General features: G+C 46.6%; 1 protein-coding gene across 8 annotated transcripts in view; it reads left to right on the forward strand.

Annotated features, from left to right (window-relative positions):
* Positions 1 to 2799: 2799 nt before the first annotated feature.
* Positions 2800 to 13111, forward strand: part of mlh3 (mutL homolog 3 (E. coli)) — a 122762-nt gene continuing 112450 nt past the window's right edge. For all 8 annotated transcript variants that reach the window (XM_072274817.1, XM_072274819.1, XM_072274820.1 and 5 more), the window contains exons 1-2: positions 2800 to 6144; positions 11756 to 11869. In XM_072274817.1, the coding sequence (XP_072130918.1) occupies positions 2844 to 6144; positions 11756 to 11869 (3415 nt within the window). In that variant the 5' untranslated portion in view covers positions 2800 to 2843. The remainder of the gene's footprint in view (positions 6145 to 11755; positions 11870 to 13111) is intronic.

Below are 13111 nucleotides of genomic sequence, written 5' to 3' on the forward strand. Positions count from 1 at the left end.
ACATGATAAAGGCATCCATGTCTTCTGAGCAGATCACTACGATTGGCATCCCTCTCGTGGCATGGGCAGCATGGAGAAGTAGGCAGCCATCTGCTTCTTTTTGTTGACACTGAAGAGCTGACATCTCCTCACTGTCTTGAGATGTGATTCTGTAACATTTGTCATTCACAATTGCATACAGAATCTTCTCCTGTAGCTTTGCTCTGTACTCCGCCTTCTTCCATTCATGGACTATGAAGCTGATGAGACTATTTTTGTTACTGACTTTGGTCAGGAAGCTCCTCCACTGCCTCACCATCTGTGTGCCTGTGATACCTTCCAACTCATGACCAGTCTCTTCACCCCGTAGAGACCTTTCACTATTCTTGATAGAGTTCTCCTTGTATGTGTCGAACACAACATCTATTCTGCTACTCTGACTGCCTTCCCTCAGAGCCATACCCAGAATTGTCGTGGCAACATCTCTGAAAGTAACTTGATCACCTTTCACAGGGATGGACTAAGTTCATTCCATCAACCACTCTAGCAGAGTTTCCTGGGAGTTGCTCTTCTACTGCTACATTTTTCTGCAAGGTTGTGGCTAAAGTAGCTTTATTTGTCTTTCTCAGCAATCCTTCTGGTGTGGACAGGGCCCAGGACAACGGTCCAAGGGGATGAGAAAGGATATCCTCCATACGTAGACTGAGCCCTTGTGCCATCACTATGATGCATCTAAACAAAGACCTGTCTGCTTTCAAGATGATCGCCCTCCCATTTGATTTCACTTCTCTCTTCTTACACATATTACTGAATGTTTTCAGCTTGTTGGTTTTCATTGGGTCATGGAATTTCTTTGCTGGTGGGTCTTCCTCTAGTCTCTCATCCTTGAAGGCTGCATAGCATTGCTCACCAATCTCGTCATCAGGTCAGAGGCAATGTCCTTGGGGGCTGCCTTTGCCGTAGAGATGCTGATGAGGTCCTGCTTCTCAGCAAATGGGTTGACCCATTCATGTATGAGGCTAACCACTGCTGAAACTGCTTCCTCATCTTTCTGGATTTTTGGCTGCTGCAGCTCCATGTGACAAAGCTCTGATTTGTTGCCTTGCACCATCTCCCTTAACTGTCCCAGGAATGCACTGCGGTGCTCAGCTGTTACGTAGTAACGCTTGATAGCTCCAGCATTCAGGCTGAACCGTGAGGTGCCTCCAGGAGTCTGTGTGTCTTTGTTCACTGTGGCTTCAATAGCCTGGTCCACAGGGATCTGCCCAAAGAGGTTGTTACTTGACAGCTGCACTGAGAATTGGCCTGTCTTGAAGGCCTCAGACAGAGAAGGATTCTTCTCTGGGAGGTTCATCATCTGAGCAAAGTAAGGGGACAGGTACCTGGCATAATTCATCTTATCATAGGCAAAGCACCATAGGATCATGGTTCTTATAGCATGACGGTGACCATGCAAGCTACCACTACTGCAATGCTATCACATATTTTCTAGCACTATGGGTGTATACCTTGCCAAAAATCACTGTAAGAATTATTCCCCCCAGATGGTACCGGTGGCCCAAATTTGGGGTCCTGGCTCACGGACTAATTTGGGAGCTAACCTCGTTTGTAAGTGCTGCCCTCCAGTGTTCGACTGGCAGAAGGACAGGCTGGATTGCCGGTAGCTGTACCATCAATTTGCATGTTGCTCAGGGACTTGGATTATACATGTGTTTTCTTGTGTAATGTGTGTTTTTTTCTCTCTCGCTATTGTGAATGTATATACACCTGGGCTGTTCAACTGTATCCATGTATGGTCTGACTGCAAACATCCCACCCCTCCCGGAAGTTCCGGGAGTCTCCTTTATATCAATGGTGGCTCCCTGATGCCCGCAAATTATATACAATATCACGGAGATCAATTTTTTTGAGAGCGAGCCAGAGAGAGAAAGCGAGAGAGCAACCACGAGAGAGAGAGTAAGCAAGCGAGAGCACGCGAGCGAGAGAAAGCAAGCGAAAATGATGAGAGAGCGTGAGTGACAGAGCATGCGCGCGCCATGGCAGAGTGTTCCAAAAAAAGAAAATATAAAACGTACATCACCCCAGACTACCCTAAAGTGTACCCCTTGCCTAGGGGGTAAAAAAATAATGGCAGTGTTGCTTGCTGCGGTTTGCAACAGTGACTTTTCTATTGCCCATGGTGGGTTAAGACTGTAAAAGACATGTTGTGGTGAGTTTAACAGGTGTCATTCATTCATTAGTATAGCTAACGTTATTTAAACTAGCTGGCTAGCTGCTAAGGAGTTACTCTATTGCAAACATCCCACCTCCCCCATAAGTTCCAAGAGTCTCCAGCAAATTGATGGTGCTACCCCCCTGAAATGAGTTTTTGCAGGGTGGAATGTCTGTAACTGATAATTAAACAATTTGATTTTCAGTATATTTAAACTGGAGATTGATAGGTTCTTGATTAGTCAGGATATCAAAGGTTCTGGGGACAAGGCAGGAAAATGGGGTTGAGAAAGAAAATAAATCAGTCATGATGAAAAGGCAGATCAGATTCAATGGACCAAATGACCTATGTCTGGTGGTCTAACACACTGTATCTCTCATCAGGAGCCTGGTTTACCCCATTAACATACAATTATGAGCCACTCTGTCTCCCAGTTATGAGGGAGATTCACTCAATACCACCCAGACAGCTTCCCCCTCCACAGCACCAGCCGACTCGACCCTCCCGCCCTGCCCTGCCCTCACATTTCCTGCAGTCCTCGTGGCGCCCGCAGTGCGGCGCAAGTGCCTGCGTCGAGGGCGGTTCCGGTTGCTACGGTAACGGGGCCTAGCGGGCTGGAGGCGGCCTGGCTCTGGTTCTGGTGTCGGGTCGCATGGATAAGGAAACGCCGCCGCAGAAGCTGCGCTCGCTGTCGGTGAGCGTACAGGATGGACTTCGTTCGGCAGTGAAAGTGCCGTCGCTCGCCCACTGCCTGGAAGAATTGCTGCTGAACAGCCTGGCAGCCGGCTGCGGTTGTGCGGCGGCTCGCGTTAACGCAGATATCGGGCGCGTGCAGGTGGCAGATAACGGCGTGGGGCTGGAGCGCGCGGCGCTGGTGCTGGCGGGAGCGCGCTACCACAGTAGCCGCGCCATTGGGTCTGGGGAAAGGCCCAGGGCCCGGCAGGGTGGGGTTCCCTGGAATACACGGCCAGACTGTCCCTGGGATGGACAGGGAGGGGGTTCCGGGGGTTCTACAGAGGAAGAGAATCCCGGGAGTGGACAGGGAGAAGAACTCGGGGGTGGAGAGGGCCCTGGAGAAGGATTGGAGGAGGAGCCTGAAGTGGGGCCTGGGTGTCGTGGTGAGGCACTGGCCAGCATTGCACACTTGTCGGGTCTGCTGGAGATAGTGAGCAGGCCACAAGGTGGTGGCAGCCAGACATGGGTCAAGTTGTTCCGCAATGGACAGGCCCAGCAGGTGTTCAGGGCCGAGGTAGCCAGGCCCAGCCCCGGCACCACTGTCACTGTATGCAATCTCTTTTACCGACTGCCAGTGAGGCGACGCCGTATGATCCGAACCCTGGAGTGGGAGCAGATCCGTCTCAGAGTTCAAGCCCTGAGTCTTCTGCACCCTGGAGTCTCCTTCACCTTGCGGAACGAAGCCTCTTCCACAGCTGGAGGCTCGCTTGTAGTCAGGCTGCCGAAAGCGAGCAGCTTGCCGGCTCGCTTTGCTCAGATCTACGGTACACAGAAGGCAGCAGCTCTTGGCCCTGTTCGGCACTCAAATGACTGTTTCCATATCAGCGGTTTCATTAGCCGACAGGGCCACCATACCAAGGCACAGCGGCTGGTGTTTGTCAATGGGCGACTGGTGCTAAAAACCCGTATACATGTGCAACTGGATTTGCTGATCAGGCGAAGCAGCCTGATATGTAGGTCAGGATGCTCTACTGGGTCCCGTGGAAGCCCTGATCTCCACCCTGTTTATATCATCAATGTCAGGTGTGACCATAGGCAGTATGATGCCTGCTGGGAGACTGGTCGCACCTTGCTGGAGTTCAGCTCCTGGGACCTGCTGCTGAGCTGCTTGGAGGAGGGAGTCCATGCCTTCCTGCTACAGGAGAAACTGCTACTGGAGCCTTTAGAGGAACAGGAACATCCCCAGTCACCTCTTCTCAGCTCAAAACCTGTGTTCTCACATGAAATGGCTGCAGTCCAGTCCAAATCTGTGCATAGGCAGGCAGTACTACCTGAAACCTCTAGGGAAAATGCTGTGTATCAGGGGCTTGAAACAATTGAGAAGGTTGGGGTGTTGGGTGCTGAGGATGAAGAACCAGTCTCGGAACATTCAGGCATTGCGTTACACTCTACTGAAGCTCCAAAACCCATTTTAGACAATGCTGGTCAGCGGACAACTGCCTGCAACAAGTCTCTGTGGAAAGAGTCAGGAGACAGTAGTTCCCTCAGCAGCCTGAGTACATCAGATAGCCCTGAGACACAGCCAATGAAGTTGGTGCAGCCCAGCAGAGAGCAGGTGCTCACAAAAGGAGATGGAATTTATCAGATTGCTGTTGCTTATGAGAGTGAGGGCTCATCAGGTAGCAGTGTCTCACCTCAAGAGGAGGTGCAGACAACAGAAGGGGAGGTTAGTGGACTGCAGACAGGTCGAAAGGAGCTCTCGGGAAAACAGACACACGAGAGTCAGGGAGTGGAACTTGGTGTCACAGGTCTTATAACCCATGTGATCCCTATGAAAATGAAAGGTTCTGACCTCGAACGTGGAAACGATATAGAGAGGGGACGTACCTTTCACTTAGGCCCAGTCAGTGCCTGGGATATTAATGAGAGATTGAAAAGGGGATGTACTCGGCTTATGGCTGGGGGCAATATGCACTTGAGTGACACTAGGGAATGCGGGAAGGCCAAACCCCGAAGATCCAACAGGCTTTGTCAGAAAGTTCAGAGTACTTCCCAGTATCATAATCAGTCTGGGAGCCTCACTGAATCAGTGATGACACCTGGGAAGATTATGTCACTGAAAGATCATGTTAATTCCAAGTGCAGAAAAGTTGCCAATTGTGAACCTATCTCCTGTCAAGCTAGATTCTACAGGAAGCTAAGTATGTCTCTGATAACTGCTTCGCTGGATGCATTTAGAAGAGAATATGGGAGGGCCAGTGGTCAGGATGGAGGCAACTCTTCCCAACATACTGAGGTCACTCGACATGGCGATGGTAGTCCAGCCATGAAATCGATACCAAAGGATGCCACGGTAATTAAAGAAGCAGACAATTTGAACCAGAATGTAGGTGCAAGATGCCCAGACTTTGGAGCTAATGTCCGCAGTGAGAGTTCACTGCACAGCCAGTCTGTTGGTTTCCAAAGGAACTTGCATACTTGTGGCTCTAGGTCAATAGCTGGACACATATCCCAAGTGCAGCCCAGTCTTATTGCACAAGCTACTTATTCACAAAACAAAAACATTACCCCTGTTTCCAAGGGGCTTCCAAAAACTTTGGCTGCAAAATTGTCCAGATTAAAATACCTTGGACAAGGAGAGAAGAGTTGGGAGTGCAATTCAAGGAGTTTTGCAGACTGTATTTCACCTTTCCAGAGCCTAGAGAGGCTTCCGGAGCTGGAACATGCATCTTCACACTGTTTATCTCCAGAACCACAGCTCTCAGGAGCTGAAGCAAACTCTGATAACTGTGCGGGAGTTGGTGGAGAGGGAAGTTGTACAGGTGCTGGAAATATATGCAACCTTGCTATGATTAATGAAAAGTCTAACTCAGAGGAATTGTCTCGTGCTACAACTGAGGAAAGGGCAGTTGATGGAGCAGTTTCACAGCCTGAGCTGCACCCTGGAGACCAACCCCAAACAGATGAAACAATTGAAGAGCACTTAAGCCAACAGGATGATGCTGTGGCCAGCAGTAAGGAATCTGACCCTTCATGGATTCCCACAGTACCAGGAGCTGCTGAAGCAGATGTTGGTGTGGGCACCTGTCAAGGTGTCAATACTTTGAAAGGTTTTTCTTCACAATGGCTGCAGTATTTTGACGGATCTCTGGGGAAGACGGTGTATGTAAACAGTGTGACTGGAGTGAGTAGCTATGAACTTCCACCCGAGTCTCAGACACATGCTGCCTGCACGAAAGACTTCACAACTATGGCAGTTAATGTCCTCATGAAGACTGGTGAGTGTCTTAAAGAAATACAATGGTATCTCTTTCTACACAGGAAGAAAAATCAACCTCTTAGGTAATAACAAATTATCTTGTTTTAATCACATTAGTTTCTGAGAGCTTTCATTGTACAAATAAGCAGTACCAAGATTTGATCAGTTTTCGCTCTTGTTTACAGATCCCTGCATGACCTTGTAGGGATAAAATATAGAATAGAACTTCAAAGGTTATGGGGAGAAGGCAGGAAAATACGATAGAAGCAGAATCGAGAGGCTGACTGGTCTAATTCTTCTGTGTCTTATGGTCCAACAGAACAGCAAGTGAACAGACCCTTCAGCCCATGTGTTGAATGAAATAATCAAATGCCCAATTAAACTATTTCATTCAGTCCATATCCTCTATTTCTTGTACATTAATGTGTCTATTAAAGAGCCTCTTGAATACCCCTATCATATTTACCTCCATCATCAACCCCGGTAATACTTTCCAGGCACCCGCCCCACTACTTTCTGTGTTTTTTTTAAAAAAGACAACAACTTGCCCTGCATTTCTCCTTTGAACTTATCTTTTCCCATCTCAAATGTATGCCCTCTGGTGTTGGACACTTCATCCTTGGATACCCGCTGTCCATCTGCCGATATCAAGATGTACAACTTTATAAGAAATCGGTGCTCTGACTTTACCTTCTGCCCAAACCCGAGTTTAGTGGCTCTTGCAGTAATGGCTGAGACATTCTGCCTTTCCTTCCACCTATAAGAATCATTACAACCTACCCTTAAACCAAGATTTGATAATCTGCCCAAGTGACAGAAGTCTGTGTAGGGGAGCACTTTGGTTCCAGTGATCATAACGCCATTAGTTTCAATTTGATCATGGACAAGGATAGATCTGGTCCTAGGGTTGAGGTTCTGAACTGGAAGAAGGCCAAATTTGAAGAAATGAGAAAGGATCTAAAAAGCATGGATTGGGACAGGTTGATCTCTGGCAAAGATGTGATTGGTAGGTGGGAAGCCTTCAAAGGGGAAATTTTGAGAGTGCAGAGTTTGTATGTTCCTGTCAGGATTAAAGGCAAATTGAATAGGAATAAGGAACCTTGGTTCTCAAGGGATATTGCAACTCTGATAAAGAAGAAGAGGGAGTTGCATGAAATGTATAAGAAACAGGGGGTAAATCAGGTGCTTGAGGAGTATAAGAAGTGCAAGAAAATACTTAAGAAAGAAATCAGGAGGGCAAAAAGAAGACATGAGGTTGCCTTAGCAGTCAAAGTGAAGGATAATCCAAAGAGCTTTTACAAGTATATTAAGAGCAAAAGGATTGTAAGGGATAAAATTGGTCCTCTTGAAGATCAGAGTGGTCGGCTTTGTGCGGAACCAAAGGAAATGGGGGAGACCTTAAATAGGTTTTTTGCGTCTGTATTTACTAAGGAAGCTGGCATGAAATCTATGGAATTGAGGAAATCAAGTAGTGAGACCATGGCAACTGTACAGATTGAAAAGAAGGAGGTGCTTGCTGTCTTGAGGCAAATTAAAATGGATAAATCCCTGGGACCTGACAGGGTGTTCCCTCGGACCTTGAAGGAGACTAGTGTTGAAATTGCGGGGGCCCTGGCAGAAATATTTAAAATGTCGCTGTCTACGGGTGAAGTGCCGGAGGATTGGAGAGTGGCTCATGTTGTTCCGTTGTTTAAAAAAGGATCGAAAAGTAATCCGGGAAATTATAGGCTGGTGAGTTTAACGTCAGTAGTAGGTAAGTTGTTGGAGGGAGTACTAAGAGACAGAATCTACAAGCATTTGGATAGACAGGGGCTTATTAGGGAGAGTCAACATGGCTTTGTGCGTGGTAGGTCATGTTTGACCAATCTGTTGGAGTTTTTTGAGGAGGCGTTACCAGGAAGGTGGATGAAGGGAAGGCAGTGGATATTGTCTACATGGACTTCAGTAAGGCCTTTGACAAGGTCCCGCATGGGAGGTTAGTTAGGAAAATTCAGTCGCTAGGTATATATGGAGAGGTGGTAAATTGGATTAGACATTGGCTCGATGGAAGAAGCCAGAGAGTGGTGGTAGAGAATTGCTTCTCTGAGTGGAGGCCTGTGACTAGTGGTGTGCCACAGGGATCAGTGCTGGGTCCATTGTTATTTGTCATCTATATCAATGATCTGGATGATAATGTGGTAAATTGGATCAGCAAGTTTGCTGATGATATAAAGATTGGAGGTGTAGTAGACAGTGAGGAAGGTTTTCAGAGCCTGCAGAGGGACTTGGACCAGCTGGAAAAATGGGCTGAAAAATGGCAGATGGAATTTAATACTGACAAGTGTGAGGTATTGCACGTTGGAAGGACAAACCAACGTAGAACATACAGGGTTAATAGTAAGGCACTGAGGAGTGCAGTGGAACAGAGGGATCTGGGAATACAGATACAAAATTCCCTAAAAGTGTCGTCACAGGTAGATAGGGTGGTAAAGAGAGCTTTTGGTACATTGGCCGTTATTAATCGTAGTATTGAGTATAAGAGCTGGAACGTTATGATGAGATTGTATAAGGCATTGGTGAGGCCGAATTTGGAGTATTGTGTTCCGTTTTGGTCACCAAATTACAGGAAGGATATAAATAAGGTTGAAAGAGTGCAGAGAAGGTTTACAAGGATGTTGCCAGGACTTGAGAAACTCAGTTACAGAGAAAGGTTGAATAGGTTAGGACTTTATTCCCTGGAGCGTAGAAGAATGAGGGGAGATTTGATAGGGGTATATAAAATTATGATGGGTATAGATAGAGTGAATGCAAGCAGGTTTCTTCCACTGAGGCAAGGGGAGAAAAAAAACCAGAGAACATGGATTAAGGGTGAGGGGGGAAAAGTTTAAAGGGAACATTAGGGGAGGCTTCTTCACACAGAGAGTGGTGGGAGTATGGAATGAGCTGCCAGACGAGGTGGTAAATGCGGGTTCTTTTTTAACATTTAAGAATAAATTGGACAGATACATGGATGGGAGGTGTATGGAGGGATATGGTCTGTGTGCAGGTCAGTGGGACTAGGCAGAAAATGGTTCGGCACAGCCAAGAAGGGCCAAAGGGCCTGTTTCTGTGCTGTAGTTTCAATGGTTTCTATGGTTTCTATCTCACCTTGAGGCTTGGTGCTGAACTTTGATAATGAATGCCTTGGTAATTCTGTGATAATTAAAATGAGCCATAAACACAGAAACAGGCCCTTCAGCTCAACTGATCCATACCCAGAGTGTGATTTGCCATCTGGCCATTTATAGAGTTATACACCATGGAAACAAGGCCAACCTCCCAACCTGAGCCATTCCCATTTGGCCCTTGTCCCTCTAAACCAGGCATTAACAACCTAGGGTCTGTGGTCCCGTTGGTTAATTTACAGATGACACCAAGGTTGGTGATGTAGTGGACAGTGAAGAAGACTATCAGAGCTTGCAGTATGATCTGGACCAGCTGGAAAATTAGGCTGAAAAATTACGGATGGAATTTAATGCAAACAAATGCAAAGTGTTGAACCAACCAGGGTAGGTCGTACACAGTGTGTGGTGCGGCACATGGTAGAACAAAGGGATCTGGGAATACAGATCCGTGATTTGTTGAACGTTGTGTCACAGGTAGGTAGGGTTGTAAAGAAAGCTTTTGACACATAAACCAAAGTATTGAGCATAGGAGATGGGATGTTATTTTGAAGTTGTATACGATGTTGCTGAGGCCAAATTTGGAATCTTGTTTGCAATTTTGGTCACCTACCTAGAGGAAAGATGTAAACAAGGTTGATAGAATGCAGAGAAAATTTACAAGAACGTTGCTGGGCTTGGATGACTGAGTTACAAGGAAAGATTGAATAGGTTAGTACTTTATTCCTTGGAACATAGAAGATTGAGAGGAGATATGATAGAGGTATACATAATTATGAGGGGCATAGATAGGGTACATGCGAGCAGGCTTTTTCCTCTAAGGTTAGGAGGGAATATAACTAGAAGTCACGAGTTAAGAGTGAAAAGTGCAATAAGAACATGAGGGGAAACTTCTCACTCAGAGGGTTATGAGAGTGTGGAATGAGAGCCAGCGCAAGCGGTGCATGTGAGGTCAGTTTCAACGTTTAAGAGTTTGGTACATTGATGGTAGGAGTATGAAGGGCTATGGTGGCAGTGCAGGTCAATGGGAGTAAGCAGTTCAACTGGTTTGGCATGGAGTCCTGCCAAAGGGTTTTGGCCCGAAATGTCGACTGTACTTTTTTCCATAGATGCTGCCTGGCCTGCTGAGCTCCTCCAGCATTTTGTGTCTGTTTCCCCATGGGAGGATTGGTCCTTCCTCCTTTGAAGCTGTTCATCTGCACAAAGCACCTTGTGCAACAGGGATGGCATCTTTTGCCATCTTCCCTCTTGTCTTCTCCCAGTTCCCACCAAAAAGTCCTCTACCCACAACAGTGTCCATCACTGAAAGCCTCTCCGCCCAGCATTCTCTGGAACCTTTTCCCAATTCCACCATCTTGATTGCCTGACACAGCATTTCTAAGTTGAACAACATAGCCCGTTATCTTTAGCTCAAACCCAAACATACAAAAAGCAGAACAGACTGCTGTTACAGAACTGCTAAAATGAAATAGTTACGCCATATTAGTAAAAATCTTAACTGGGTGTTATGTGTGTGAGATGACTTACCATGCACAAGGCTGTGCTGACAATCTGGAGTCATTGTTTATCAATATAAAGACAACTTGTCCTAATTGTACAGGTCTCCTCTGCCTCAGAAGACAGCCTAATGATATAAGAACCTGAATCACTGCCCCCTGCATCAAATCCTCAGCCACACATTCATCTAAGCACGCCCTCGCTAGCACATGTGTGCAAGTTGCCTCTCGTATGTAGGTGACTGTTAGAATCTGGGGAAATTGATGGGGAATGTGAAGAGAATGGGTATCATGGAGCCATAGAACACTACAGCACAGGAACAACCTTTGGCCCATCTGTATCCCTCCTATCCATATACTTATTAGAATATTTTCTTAAATGTTGAAGTCAAACTTCCACTGGAAGGTCATTCCACACTTTTACCACCCTTTGAGTGAAGAAGTTTCCCTTTATGTTCCCCTTAAATATTTCTCCTTTCACCTTTAACCCATGATCTCTCATTCTAGTCTCAACCAACTTCAGTAGAGAAAGCCTGCTTGCATTTACCCTATCTATATCGCTCATAATTTTATACCCCTCTGTCAAATCTCCCCTCTTTTTCCTCCACTCCAGGGAATAAAGTCTGAACCTGCTCAACCTTTCCTTGTAACTTGGGGCCTCAAGCCCCAGGAACATTCTCACTCTGCACTCTTTCAATCTTATTAAGAGAGGGAAGTGACCAAAACTGGACAAAATACTCTAAAGTGGGCTACAGCATAGTCTTATACAATTTCAATATAATACCCCAACTCCTATACTCAGTATATTGATTTAGAGAACCAAAGTACTGAATACAGGGTTTAGAGTGTAAGGGAAAATTTTCTTTGTAAGGATTGTTCTGCAAACCATTCTAGAATTGATGGGTTGAAATACCTTCCCATGTCAAAGGAAATAAGGAACTGTGATCAGCTTCTACCTCTGCACGCGGGATTAAGCTTTCTGCTTTCTTGTTAGGTGTCACATACCGATGCTACCCGTTCCGCAGTGAAAACCTGCTCCCATTCTTGCCTCGGTCACGAGAAGAAAGACAGGAAGGCAAAGCTGATGAAGGGCTTGGTGATGGAAGAGGTGAGTGTGATTTCCCACCTGTCCTGTTATAGTATTACAGTATAGGCTTTTTCCCAGGGCTGAAATGGTTGCCACAAGAGGACACAGGTTTAAGGTGCTGGGGTGTAGGTACAGAGAAGATGTCAGGGGTAAGTTTTTTATGCGGAGAGTGGTGAGTGCGTGGAATGGGCTGCCGGCAACGGTGGTGGAGGTGGATACGTTAGGGTCTTTTAAGAGACTTTTGGATAGGTACATGGAGCTTAGAAAAGTAGAGGGCTATGGGTAAGCCTAGTAATTTCTAAGGTAGGGACATGTTCGGCACAACTTTGTGAGCCAAAGGGCCTGTATGTGCTGTAGCTTTTCTATGTTTCTAACATGAAAACACATCCAGATTGTCCATGTCACCCAAGCTGTTCCATTTGTCTGCATTTGGCCTTCGTTACTTTAAACATCTACTGTCTATGAGCGCAAACACAAGGAAATCTGCAGATGCTGGAATTTCAAACAACATACATAAAAATTACCGGTGAACGCAGCAGGCCAGGCAGCATCTCTAGGAAGAGGTACAGTCGACGTTTCGGGCCGAGACCCTTCGTCAGGACTAACTGAAAGAAGAGATAGTAAGAGATTTGAAAGGGGGAGGGGGAGATCCAAAATGATAGGAGAAGACAGGAGGGGGAAGGGATGCAGCTAAGAGCTGGAAAGTTGATTGGCAAAAGGGATATGAGAGGATCATGGGACGGGAGGCCCAGGGAGGAAGAAAGGGGGAGGGGGGAAGCCCAGAGGATGGACAAGAAGTATAGTGAGAGGGACAGAGGGAGAAAAAAGGAGAGAGAGAAAATAAATATATAAATAAATAACGGATGGGGTACGAAGGGGAGGTGGGGCATTAACGGAAATTAGAGAAGTCAATGTTCATGCCATCAGATTGGAAGCTACTCAGACGGAATATAAGGTGTTGTTCCTCCAACCTGAGTGTGGCTTCATCTTGACAGTAGAGGAGGCCGTGGATAGACATATCAGAATGGGAATGGGACGTGGAATTAAAATGTGTGGCCACTGGGAGATCCTGCTTTCTCTGGCACACAGGGTGCAGGTGTTCAGCGAAACAGTCTCCCAGCCTGCGTCGGGTCTCACCTACATAGAGAAGGCTGCATCGGGAGCACCGGACGCAGTATATCATGCCAGCTGACTCAGGTGAAGTGTCACCTCACCTGGAAGGACTCTGGGGCCCTGAATGGTGTTGAGGGAGGAAGTGTAAGG

Source organism: Mobula birostris, chromosome 1, assembly GCF_030028105.1.
Source record: "Mobula birostris isolate sMobBir1 chromosome 1, sMobBir1.hap1, whole genome shotgun sequence".
NCBI classification, from domain to species: Eukaryota; Metazoa; Chordata; class Chondrichthyes; order Myliobatiformes; family Myliobatidae; genus Mobula; species Mobula birostris.